Source organism: Lampetra planeri, chromosome 8 (genome assembly GCF_965212315.1).
Source record: "Lampetra planeri chromosome 8, kcLamPlan1.2.h2, whole genome shotgun sequence".
NCBI lineage: Eukaryota > Metazoa > Chordata > Hyperoartia > Petromyzontiformes > Petromyzontidae > Lampetra > Lampetra planeri.
In genome coordinates, this window is record NC_136114.1 from 3514634 (window position 1) to 3528898 (window position 14265).

At 41.7% G+C, this 14265-nt stretch overlaps 1 protein-coding gene across 1 annotated transcript in view; it reads left to right on the top strand.

Annotated features, from left to right (window-relative positions):
• Nucleotides 1–14265, top strand: part of TMTC2 (transmembrane O-mannosyltransferase targeting cadherins 2) — a 270005-nt gene that overhangs the window by 210236 nt on the left and 45504 nt on the right. Inside the window, exons 7-8 of the mRNA XM_078596730.1 lie at nt 10227–10312; nt 13420–13604. Of these exons, the coding sequence (XP_078452856.1) occupies nt 10227–10312; nt 13420–13604 (271 nt within the window). The remainder of the gene's footprint in view (nt 1–10226; nt 10313–13419; nt 13605–14265) is intronic.

Sequence of the window (14265 nt, forward strand, 5' to 3'; positions counted from 1 at the left end):
CTTACTTTTTTTCCCACAAGCCTGAAACTGCCAATATCAGTGCAAGACTTCAATCATGACTGACAAAAGATGCAGGGTTTGTAATCGTGTAGCTTTCAAAGGGTAATTGTTCAGCACATATCCTACTAGCTTTACTACCCGGTTTCGCCCGAGACTTGGATTCTTGTCTTGGATTAATACACAGCCTACGCGGAGGGTGGGGGGGGGTGACGTCAGCAGGCACACTGCGTGACGCTGCCGCATGCGAGTGACATCACAGATGTGACGGCACCGCTCACTTGCCGTGCAAAATATATCCATTATATCTCCCCCCCCCCAACCAAAATACAAAAGTCTATTTTGAGACTTTTACCATTGTGTCCAGTCCCAGTCTGGAAGCTTCCCAGATGCCAAATTTCAAGTTTGTTGCATGTTGGGAAGTATGCTAAGCATTTCGAACAGACACACATATTCACAAATTTCCCTTTTATATATAAGATATGCTGGCTAAGGCTATGCGATTTTCAACAGATTTAAGTCCAGGGATTTAATGTTAGAAGTTTGTTCGGTTTAAAAATGAATAACCATGTGTTTTTTTTGCTGTGTTCTTCTTGGTCGACTAAAAAAGGTGTCGTATATGTTAGTGAGAAACACATCACTGGTTGCAATATGAAAAGTAGAAAACATTTTGTGGCCTAAAATGTTTGGCCTTCTCTTGACATACACATCATGAATGTAATACGGGAAACCCTTGCCCACTGCGGGGGCTACGTCCTTAAAAATAGACGCAATTGGCATATGCATGATCCGCAAATGAAAATTGGAAAACTAGGATTTGGTTCACAGTTCACAAATTAAACACCCCTTCTTTTTGTTTTTATATTACCTTACATGAACCCAAATATGAAACAGTATCAATCTTGATTTGAAGCTTTCGTGACTGCAGGAATCCATAATCTTTGGTTATTTCGGTAAAGTCACGTAGATAGAAAATTAATAGATCACAACGTTTCGATCGCAACACAAGTCTTCAGGTGAGAGACGGTCGCTTGTGTTGCGATCGAAACGTCGTGATCTATTGCATTCTCTATCTACGGGACTTTACTGGAAGAACCAAAGAGTATGGAACAGTATGTTTTATGTAAAATAGATCAATATTTCCATACAGTGTTAAATGTAATCTGTACAGTAAATGTTTAGAATGGCAAAAAAATTCTAATGAGAAATAAAAATCATGAGGGCCCGCACCTCAATGCCTCCTCACTGGACGATCGGATTATGCGACCTGAGACCCGCGGTGGGCTGTGTGGGAGACGAGATGGAGACAAGATGGCGGCAGCATCATCGCAAGCAGTGCAGTTAGAGCACCTGCACAGTGCTTCTTTACGATGCATCCTGTCCAGGAATCGGGCGGTCGACTGACAATGGTCGAGCCACAGGGGCAGGATTGGCAAACAATACCTCAATATATTTGACGCGAATGGTAAAATCTGCGATTGGGAAATGCACGATGGGCAAGGATTTGCTGTATATTATTAATACGGTTGGGCAGGCAGCAACACTGACAGGTGTGTGTTTATTTAGATAGGTATCCTTTAAACCAAGCCAAATTGTGACATATCTTTGTGAGTTCTGAGGAAAATTCATGGAGAGTTGCAGGTGGAGGAGTTACAAGAAAAATCCCATCACTACACGAACATTAGTGCAGGCTGGAAAACAATTTTACAACAAACGAGTGAAATTAAAAGCTAAATCGCACATCTGTTATGACCAACAGGACAACGTTTTTTGAAAGTCCAAACTGCGCACCACTGCACGATATGCAGAAATATAATTGAGATATAGTTTAATGCAACGTTAAAAAAGAGGCTGATCACGTTGACCCTTGTATGTCAAAATAGCCAAACCATTCAGTCAGTAGAGTTTTTAGGGGCTTGTGACCACTATTTCCAGCTGAACATTTTCACCTGTCGTATTCGAGAGAGGAAAATTGTGGAAAATAAAAAGCAAAGCTGCTCTTGGCGAACAGGATGTGTATGGCCGTGTGGACACAATGAGAAGATAGATACATTACATGACTGGTTCTGTCAATTTTCTTAAAACTACCCGCTTGCTGCTGGAATTTTTGAGAGCCTAAAATAAAATGTTTCGCTCCGGATGATCGCTGCAAAGTATGACCTGTGTTTTGATTTAGTGTGCTGATCTTAAAGGTGCATTGAAAAATTATAATACTCCGATTGATGCTCCTGCTGTTGTGGAGTGACTCATGCAGCCAGCTATGGCTGCAGGGTTTTGGTAGTACATGTTGTTTATGCCATTTATTGTGAAAATTCCGTCAGTTCCTATGATCACTGTTTCATTGCTTTATTTTGGTGATTTCGAAAAGTTTACTGGTTTGGCCATGTTTGTTTGTAGTACGGAGTAAGACTGATGACCTTAATCTAAGTTGTCTTATGGTTGTTGTTGTTTGAATTACATCCCACTGGGATTTTTGCACACAGCGTTGGTGTACGGTGTTTTTTCTGCAATATATTGCTGTCTTTTCTTGGATTTTCTTGGATTTTCTGTTAGCACTTATTCACATATTCACTTTAAGATCTTTTCTTGTTCATGTTTTTGTTTTTTGTTTGTTGCGTTTGCACCCGATTCAAGAGCCGAATGGCTCACAGGGCTATACCTAATAAATGAACTTGAACTTGTCAGCAAAAGTGCAAATGGGAGGAAGCACCAAAGCAGGGCATCTCAAGCATTCGAGCACATTGCCTCATATGCTTTCAGCGTTGCCTCTGCCCAGTGTGTTCTGTGTTGACATCTTAAGCATTGTGACATTAAGCAGGATCAGTTGTATGCACAATATATGCAAGCAGTCTGTTTATAGAATCGGCCACATTTCATTTCTTGGCTGTAAAATTCTTGGCACAGACACCAAATTGTTAGTTTATATGTCTATGCTTACATTTGTTTGGCTTAACTTTTCCAAAAGAGCAAGATATAAGTTAAACATTGCAAGTGCTGCCATTGAGTACATTTTCAATGTATTGTGCTGCTTTTTAGCAAATGTAAAATGTTGGGATTTAAATGTATTGCTATGTAGTTAAACTAACACTGATGATCATAGCACATTATAATGTATGTTAGGAGTAGTAAGAGCATTTGATTAAAAAACCCTGGCGTATCACAAGTAGCCATTTGCACATTTCCAGGCATTTAAATGGTCATGAAGTTGCTATTTAAATAAATGTCGATTCACTGATTTTTGGCAAAATGGTGAAAGGTTGCAATTATAATCCATGAAGTGAGAATGGTAAATTGCCACGAGTTTCGCTCACTGACATTTTATGAAATGAGTGTCTGGCAAGGCCATCGTCTCAATATACACCAATGTTCAATGTACAGTGCACGAGCCAATCGTTCAATTGGAGCTGGTGGTGTTTTTTTAAATAAATGAAATTAAATATTTGGCACGTCATGTACTTCAGCATGTCATAACGGAACGGGACCCAGGCGAATAAAAGACACCTTTCAATTGACCGATGTCTGCAGCGATCACAGACGGCTGAGTGGAACGGCGTTATAGGCGTTGTCGTGCGAGTCCGCGTCATGGCGAGTGTTGGTGAGAACGACCCTTCATTTGCGATTGTTGGCAGCATATAAATGGTTCCGCACCTCTTTAAAAATGCTAAACTCTCGGATTATATTTACTCAAGTGAAAAGTGCAGTTACTGCTTAACTTTTTAAAAGGCTCCTTTAAAATATGCAAATATTCAATTTGGAGTCTGCAATTGTGTTGAAATTTAATGACTTCGAACAACTATTTACAATAATTGTTTCTCTTGAGTAACTGCAGTGGCAGACATAGGTTCAGTTTGTATTTTCTCATCGTTGCTTGGCTTAACAATTACTTGCCGGCACTAGTTTTGTGCGGCAGGTCCAGTAAGAGTACGTCTTTGAGTGTGCCGCTCAAATGGGTACTGTTAATGTCTTTCAACGTGGATTTTCGGCCATTCCCTGGACAAACCGGCACATTAACGAGAGCCTAATTGGATGTGGGAAAAGAGGAGGTTTGTGAATGTGCACAGACTGCAGAACAGTGGTCCCTTGAGGCTCCTCGCAGACGTTTTGTTGGGTCGGCTTTTTTCGTCCAGACGGGAGCTCGGGTGGGCAGTAATTCTATGAGATTGGGCCTTTGGCCGGTGGCCACTCGGACAAACTTTTGAAATTATGAAGGACGATGGAAAAGAAGTAAAAAGTGAAAGCGTATTGACCTACAGGCAAACATGGAGGCCAATTGTTTTTTTTCTCCCCTATATTCTTTCCTTGGCTGCTGTGTGGGCAATAGTGCTGAGTACAATGATGTCATGTGGTGTTCAATGCAAAGTTGACAAACACAACATTCAATCCTCTAAAGGGCCCTGGGGTCTTTTGTTTTTCAACACGCATGTAGGCATATTGTTCACACACCAAAAAAATAGCAGTTTATACTATCCATAATAGAGGTTTTTTTTGGGTTAGATCGCGTAAATATATAAATATGTTGTTAAAACCTGCCAACCACCCAACACATTTATATATTTACGCGATCTAACCCCAAAAAAACCTCTTATGGATGATATTGGTCACGGAGGCCTACTACGTGTTAAACTATTTATATTAGTGAGCGTCTTTTAAGGCAGACACGGCACACAAATGCTAAAAATCTCTGACTTACAAAGTTGATGTCATAGAAGACTGTATTTTTATTATTATTCCAATGTAACTATTAGGGTGAAGTATTTGCATTGCATGTACGAGTGAGTGTGCTCAAGAACAGTGTAAGCCGTAACTGTCTATAAATGATAAACATTTTGACTGCTGTGGAGCACGAGGGAATGGCAAGATATGCATTTAATGCTCAGTCAGATTAGTGTCGACCCAGGCCCAGGTTGAGAGAAAGTGCGCTGTCCATTACGTTCATTGTTCTTCCGTCAACAAATATGCACACCTCTTTACAATTTCACACAATTTACGTAGATTCTGGGGAAAAGGCTGCCCATCCACATTTTTATATTATTTTATTTATATTTGTTATGCAGCCACATGTAAATTCAATTGGGCAAAACACCTCAGGTTTCTATATATATATTTTTTCAAAACCTCCTTTAAATAACATTTAAGTTGAAGTGTGCAGCTATATTCCAACAAGCATTTGACATTGGTGGTCCTGAGCCAGTATCTCTACAGAAACACAACTGTTGACTTGCCACAAATGAAGTACTTCCATATTTTATACCCCCTCCCCCCATGGGATGATGATGGGCTAAGTCAACACCATACCAGGATTTAAACTCAAAACGTTCCGACGATGGGTCAGGCACTGTGCCACAAAGACTCCTGGCCGATCAGATTATGCATTCAATAACAACACATGGATTAGCTTGAGCAGTTGTGTACACAGATGGCTCTTGATTAGTACTGCAGTTTGAGCACCAGGTTGTCCACTTAATCAGACGCCACGTAAAACTGCATTAAAATGCGCAACTCTTCCGTTGAGAAATGGTGAAGAAGAGGAGAGAGACTGCCTGTGATTTTCATGGGTGAAAAAAACCCGATTTTTCCAGCGGCAGGAATCGGGTTTTTTCTTCAATACAATTAAACCCGATTTCGGGGAATTAAAACCTGGTTTAATGAATACGAAACTCTGATAGGCTTAGGCTGCTTCCTCGTCGGTGCTGCTATCGTACTTGGGGCCGTCGGGCACGGGGTTGTCGTAGAATGCGGGCAGGTTGGTCGTGATGAACACGAGCTTCTCCACAATCGTGGGCGCCAGTGAGTTCCTTAGCTTGGAGTGGATGAAGCCCATCGTTGAGAAGTGCGGTTCTGCAATTAGAACCAGTTAAACCGAATTTCTCCCAATCTCAGATGATCGGGTTTAATATAAAAAGACAATTAAACCCTATTGTAAAAAACCCGACTGTGCCACCCTTGGTGATTTTGAACATCATTAGAACAATTTAATCACCGTTGGATATGATTCCAGGTAATTTTTACTGATATAAACTTTTACCGGGCTTCGTCATATTTGCATTGAGCTTGACTTTGCATCCGTCTTTGTAAAGTTCTCCAATCCTATCCACTGTTTGTGAGAATGACTACAGTACGATGTAAGCAAGTCGAAGGTGATTTACGCATTTTCGTGTTGTTTGGCACGATGACCGACATTTGCGCACCACGTGCTTGGAGCTGCTTCACGAGCAGATTTCTAAATTATGGAATGAAATGTTCACGAATCTCATTATTTTGAACCGACCATTTTTTTTGCATTGAAGAAATTGCTTAATGGCAAATACAGCCACACTTTTGAATGCTATTCGTAAAGCCACTCGTGACTAAAACTTGAGTATATGCCATTTTTGTAAATACTCTTAAATAAAGTTGAAACAGCAGAATCAATTCCAGTATCCATAATGTTCCTGTAGCCATTTGGGTTTCCTCTGCAAAATAAATCATTATCATTACCAGCCTTGGTCAATCCACGGGTAGATGAAAGCCTCCCCAATCCACAAAATAAATTAATAATCAAAATTTTCTCTGAGACAGTTCATTAATGGACGTTGACTTAAATATATGCTCATGTTGAATTCAACAGTACCTTTATACAACACAAGGGTTATCCAAAACATATAATGAACTCGTCGAAATGAAAATATAAAAAGCAGAATAAAATGAGTAAATTTTCAAGAAAACTAAAATAAATGTTACCATATACAATGAAGAATGTTGTACTGTTCGCACATAATCGATGCTTGATAGTCTTTCATCACTGCCATCCATGGAAATGTTTCGGTGTGTTACAGCCGGTGTGAGTTACAGATGAATGCACTGGCCATATATTTGTCATGGACTATGGGAGATCATATTCCCTTTAGACGGCTCCACAGCATGCACAGTCAGTCAGTCAGGTGTTTGGGTGCCAAAGGATAAAAAAGGCAGAACTTTTCCAAGAGCTTGATTTTGGCACATTAGAGCAGAGCACTAAAGTCAAAACAAGGATTACTTTCCAAAGGCTTTCTGGAGTAAATGTCAGGGCTTATATATATTTAAATATGTGTGTGCGTTTGTTGGCTTATATAGGTGTTAATAACAGCGTTTGCAAGTTAAATGGAGTTTTTTTTTATTCTGTATTGTATGTATATGCAGGAGAATGCCAAAGATCCATGCTCTCAAAATCCACAAATGTCGGTACTAATATAATTTGCGGATTACCGGTGTTTGGTGACTGCTCCTGTAGTCCATGGGACCATTGGTCCTGAATTCTGCGAAAAATGTCAGATATTTTTTGATCTCTTCTGGGAGTTAATTCCGTAATCTGCGGCACACTACATCTGCATATTGTTAATATATATTTTAGTTGTAATTTATTGTAATATTTGTTGTAATTTTATGAAAGGTATGCACATTGATAAGAGGCCACCGTCTCCCATCAATTGTTTATTGCTTCAAGCCATTAGTATCTCTAAAAGGCTGCCATTTACTTAGCTATTTGAATCCTTGTCATTTTGTCAATAGCTTCTTTGCAATGCAAAATCTTTTAGCGTAGACTATATGGAAGAATTTCCCCATTTGGGGTCTCTAGGAAAATAGTAATACATAGTATCCAAAAATGTTTTGACACGCTTTCCTTATAAAACCGGCACATTTTTCAGAGATCAGCAGAGTGGTGCAGCCAACTCCTCCCATAATCCAAGGAACACCCAAATCAGGGCAACATTTTTTGGGGGAGAATTACAGAACGAGCCACCACGGTACGCCAAGCATTGCGAGAGCCGTGAAAATGGTGCCTCCATATCAACGTGGATTAATGGAGGTTCTGCTGCATAGACAATGACATGTAGTGGAAATAACATTGTGCCTCAAATCCTGGTGGGCCTGGTTTTCATTCCTGACCAGCAGTGAAAACTGGGTTCTAAACCTAGTCTGGTCCTCTCCTGAGTCTTGGCCCATCTTAAGTTTACTTCTTTTCATATTGGTAAGTCAATGTTTTGATACAGTAAATTTAGCTGTGACGGTCCCACCTGTTGCCTCCTAAACGTCGTGATTTATTGATTTATTATTATTATATTTTTATTTTATTTTTTACCTACGTGACTTTACTGAAAAAACCTAAGAGTATTAATCCTTGCAGTCACGAAAGCTTGAAATCTAGAAATAAGTCAATGTTATCATTACCTATGACTTAAGCAACACATAAAGACAATTTAATAGGTAAAGGCTGCAAGAAAACACTCAAAATAATGATGCCCTGTCGTATATACCTGATCATAAGGAGTTCAGCAATGCATATATATGAAGACCTATTTTTTTTTTCAATATACCATGTCATTGAAGTGATACTTTCTCATCTGAATGAAGGCTCTTCATTTTTTTTATCAAAGTTCCATCGTTAAAAAAACATATATTTATCTTCCGTGTTGTGTTTTTCACTTACAAATGCGGTTGCTGTTTGTCCTCAGAATATTTTATGTAATTTTCATTGCATAATGTGCAGCAATATCACACAAGTGTAGTGTGGTGTGACAGTTAAATGGTGTTTATTCTGTATGATTAAAAAGCTTTCACAAGCAAAGCTTTTTACTCAAAATGAGTTCAAAGTCAGCTGAAAGAACGGGTGAGGGATAGGAAAATGTAATCCATTATGCTCAGGTGGCTGCTGTAGAACACACGGATCTGTACACCAGCATTCTTGATGCTTTATTTGGCACTCTCGGCAATGAATGGCTTACTGAGTCATAGAAACTCAACTGACTTGTTCTGGTTGAATAGTAGGGTGTCGTTAAAAAATTGAGGTTAAATGCACACTGGGTGAGCATGTGATTGAGAGAAAAATTGTGTGTGCGAGGATAGCTCAATTTTCACACATATAGAAACAATTTTGTGTGCAGCTATGTGTATGATTTGGTGATGTGGCTCTGTACAAGCGCATTAGCCATTTGTTGCAGAGGTTCACGGTTCGAATCCAGTGGGCCACCCTGGTTATTTACTGCCGGTGCAGTAGTTATGTTACTGCGCACCGTCTGGTTCACAGTGGACGTTAAGTTCCCTTGACGCTGTTTGAAAATGCAGGTCACTGGTTTCCAGTGTTGGGGTCCAAATTTTCCATTTTCGAAATGTTCCACTAAAATATTCCATTGGGATTATATGCATTGCAATCATCGACCCTGACTGCCAGACTGAATGCATACTCTCACAAGCCATGTACTGAGTCACTTTATGCCCATAGGGACAACTGCCACTGGGGGTGCCCTTTCAAATGCTTGAGATGAGATGTAATGTAAAGCGCTTAACATGTGTAAAGTGACCTGATATGCCCTGCAATCTCAAAATTACGATAATTATTAATGAACTACAAATTTTTACTAACTTGTTGTAATGAACAAGAATAGAGTAATCAATTTAGTGTTTTGCCTTGGTAGACTGTGGCTCAAAACAAAAGTTGTTTCGACATATATCAATTTATAATACACTTTTTTAAATTATCATAAAGAAAACACAAAATATAGAAAGAGGAGTCAAATATTATACTTGGGTCTCCTATGTTCCTTAAACTCTCAGTCTGACTGACCATGAAGAGAAAAGGTGAAAAAAACCTTCTCTGATATTGAGTTAAGACCTACTCTAGGTGGAAGCCTATTAGACAAACTTCTGAGGTAGGAATAATCACTGTAGAACACGTGGTTAAAGTATAAAAAATGGATAAACATATGTTCTGAATATCTGAGTATGACCAAACACACGTTTGTATGTTTCCATATTAAGTCGACGCATCTAGGATACCCTGGCTTTAAAGTATATGTGAACTTGACCCTATGTGTTTTGTAAAATATATACTGTAAATTAATTTAAACTGTGAAAGACTTAATGGATAGGTTTAAAGGGGAGGCCACCTCCATCAGATACTACTCTAGGTAATGCACGTGTATACTTCTGTGGAAATGAAGACCTAGCCAACATGACCCTGAATAGGCCAATCATGAAATGTATCCGAGGGGAGCTTATGTTACCATATGATAGAGGAAACCTTGGAGTTAGGCTACCCAAAAAGTTAGTGTAGTTTCGTATGGGTTACTTCATGATTGAATACACATTGTACATGCTATAGTCAGGCAATAACATCACACAACTGCAAACATTAGCATTTAAAAGCCAGACCTGTAATGTGTCAAGTATCACGTGTGTTTGATAAATTGTTATTGTTGTGCTTTAATTCACAGAGGCCTGCTGCTCCAGGAGGAGAACAGACTCAATGAAGCATTGTACTACTACAAGCTGGCCATCGGTGCCCGGCCAACATTGGCCTGTAAGTCTTTGTGGTTCTGCACTATAATAACAATGTGGATTTACATTTTTGTGTGAATAAATAGCCGTCTCTAGACAAGACCATGGTTTATTTTACATATATATATATACACTAGCAGAATACTTGGACAACATTTTAGCAAGGTGTGGATTCAGCAAAGACGGGAATGGCTCTGTGTGTCACAGTCAAGGTTCTGCGTTACCAAGGCATGCATGGCTTTTGAACCGTAGAGTAGCGCAGAATGGCTGAATATATCAGGATATAGAGCCAGAGCAAGACGTGATGCTGCTGCTCTTTCCCCCCCACGCCCAACTTCCCCCCCTCGTCCCCACACTTCTGCTGCTGTCGTCCCGGCATCTCCCCATCAAAGATCCGGTGCCACTGCTTGCTTCATTTGTAACAATTTTGTTACTCAGAAGGGACTCCCGGAAAGGCCGCCCCCTCTCTCACACACGCCGCTCTTGCTACTATGGCGCTGTGTGAACGTGCGTACCGGCCCACAGTTGTACATATCAACCACAGTGCAATTCGGATTCATGAAGTCGAAAGAGACGTTGCACAGAGGGTGGGGAGAATGGGCAAACGGAGAGTGCATGGCAGAGAAAAAAACAGAGTGGGAAGCAGCGGAGGAAGAACATGGGGTGTGGATGCAGTCAAACGCGGACGATAAAAGAACGATTGTTCGCCTGGACTTCATTCGGGTGAAGGGTGGGAAAAGGTGTCAGCAGTTTGTGAGCGGGGCAGGGGGCATTAAAAGCAGTGGAGGCAGTAGAGGAGAAGGAGCAACATCCAATTTGGGAAGGGGATGTGCAGGAATTCGACAAAGGCAAAAGTTGCTGGAGTGAAGAGCAGAGCAGGTTACCCCAGCAGGGCCTGGTATGTCGTGGCGTGGTTAGGGTGTGTGTTTTAGCATAGACTAGGAATAGGGGATACCCAGTCTATGGATTGTTATGGAAGGCATCGGAAAGAACGAAACTAATTGTTTAACAAAGGATCTTATAATGATGAAAGGAATACAAAACGTTACCGTGGTCCAAAAGATACTTACCTGTAACATTCCAGTTTTTGATCCCAACCGAATAATTTAGGCATAATGTAGTTAGATAGATTTAAAGGGGAAGCCAGCTCCATCATTAACCTCCTACACTAGTTTTAAATACACATAGTATTATTATTGCACAAATATAAAAGGTTGTCTTTTGTATTTTGAACTGTTACGCCGCTGGGCTAGAGACTGGGTAGCTGGGCTTATTTCTGTGGGGTCTCGGCGGTCCATTGATCGCTAAGAAGACCCTCACATTAACCCAAGCATTGATGCTGTACCCTGGGTTCCATAGGGGAGCCCCTCACACCCATGTGGCTCCAGGGCTAAATATAGTCATTTTACCAAGCTTGCCAATGGGGGAACAAGCATTGCCAATTGACAACATTAACAGTGCTTCATTCACACACTACAGTGCTTTGTCCTCATAAGAAGTGTAGCGTTTGTCAGAAAAGCTACTCCCGAGATAAGGTAAGCTGAGGTATAAATGGTAGAAAATACACTTATATTTCCATGTTGTGCATGGATAGGATTGAACAACTATAGGAGTGACTGCCCCAATACAATAATCTAAGTGCTTTTCAGCCTGCATCCTTCCATTGCTTCTGCAAGCAACTAGTAATATGTCCTAAGTGTGTCGTGTCTGTTGAATGTAAACCAACTTTAAAGCTCCATCGCTGGCTGTTGACATGAATGTGTACTGGCTCGCATACGTATGCCTTATTTTGCTAACGTGTTGGCTTTCCGCACACTCACGTATCTGCTTTCATCCATATGCCTCTGAGATGTACGATGCACTCACTTGAATATTCCATAACTTCCTTTCTCTTTAATGTGGCATCCCTGGAGAATGTGATGGCTCGTCTTTTAAGGTCGTACGCTGGAGCATTTGTTCTTTATTTTTACATAAATCATGATTCCCTCTTGCTCGTCTGAAGTGCTGTGCTCGCAAGCATGACAATGAAATTAACTGTATCGGTCACAACAGGGGGCTTTGTTGAGAAGTGAAATGGAGATAATTGCCCAAGGCAATGTGCAAGGTTTTGTACACGGCAGGAGTATAGATGACGATTACTCTCTTTACAAGAAAAAATGATGGTGAGTATTTTAAAATGAAACCCACATATCATCGCAATGGCAGATGGCACATCCGAGCCGGTTTTTTTTTGTGCCGTGTTTCTGGCCATTTGGCTGTCACAAGAAGCGTGCGAGTCAGCGCGAGTGGGGTATGAACATCAATGAGTTAATTTTGATTCCGGCCTAAGGCTAACATTAGTGATGAGTGGTTTTGGTCCCAGGCCTGCCCTAGGTCAACTCAGCCTAGTTGCCTGGTGCGATGTGTAAATATCAACACTGAGGAGACAAAGGTGACCGGGGTTAGTTCTGGCTAAGCCAACCCCCGAAATCCAACCTGGCTTTAATAGGTTATCACTAACAGCACTTGCCCTCACAGTTTATGTATACTATACAGGGGACATTGGTCTTTTGTATACGCATGTGTGTCGGTTTGTGTAACTTTGTGAGCATATGTGTATAAGTTTTTGGCTGTATTTACGTGTATATATGTGGGGGGGGGGGGGGAGCTGTAGTGTGCTGTGCTACGAGCCTGGCGACCCGCGTTCGATTCACTCTCATGGCAAACACCAGTGACGATTATCCAAACCAGTCCTGAGCCTCCCCTAGGTCGACTTAACCGCAGTCTGTAAACATCATCACTGGAGAGACAAAGGTGGCCGGACTTGGTGCTGATAATTCAACCCCTTGTGTGCTCCATTGGCCTTCATGGGTGCTCCCTAAGAGCACTTTTCCCAACAGACTGTTCAAGCTCTACGGGGGAATCTTTATCTGTTGTGCATATAAGTTCCCACGAGGTTTAGTGGTGGTGCATTGGATTGAGCATTGCGTTTGCTGCTGAAGACATCAACCTAACCTCTTACGTGCCCTGCCCGCCCGCGCTAGACTCTCCGCTCACAGCATCGCGCGGTCATGCGAGCTAAATGGGGATTGTCTCTCGCCGTGTGTGTGCGCATTGACTTGACGGCAATGGTGGTTGTGGGCCCTCCAGCGGCATACCTCAACACAGGCATCGTGCTGGTGAGCCAAGGCAAGGCGAGCGAGGCTCAAATCGTGTTCCGCGCCTGCGCCGACATCCCCGACGAGCGCCTCAAGGACCCGCAGGCCCACATGACGTCGGTGGCGAGCTGCCTCTACAACCTGGGCAAGGTGCTGCACGAGCAGGACCTTCACCAGGTACGCGAGGGCGGCTGCGCGCCAGGAGGCTTTCTCCCCCGAGGCCTGCGTGCCACGTGCTTCCAACTGCGCCTTTGATCGAGTTGAGAGAACGCGACGGTGATTTTTTTGTCCCACTAAGTGGGGCTGTGTGCATAGATGGTGTCTGTATGTGCCACCTCCCATGTTACAGGCTGTCGTGGGGCCACGTTGAGTTGGCAGCAGAGGGCTCTGCAGAAAAAAAACATTCGTGTACTGGACGTCTATGCTTCCACATCTATGCTCCCCACCCTGAACGGTGTGGTGAAGTATGGTTAAATAGCCCCATATCCAACAGTGAGAGGACACCCCCATTCAACAGTGGGTTGACAAAGGGCCTGGTCATGTGCTTGTTTATGAATATATTGAAAGAGGCAGAAATAAAAAGTACAAAAAAATTCCCCAACTTTGGCATTAACAACGTCTCATAATGCATATATATGAACAAAAAGAAAATACGTGTAAGCTAACACATGCCGAACTATGGTGTGTGGCCCAGAATGTTAGGCTGCTATACATTTTTGTTTGTTACAGGGCAGCATTAATGACAGGCGTTTCTAATATTTCGTTAATGTGTGCTAATGCACCACTGCCAACACATTCTGTAAAATTGTATTTTAACTTTGATCAAAACACTGCAGAG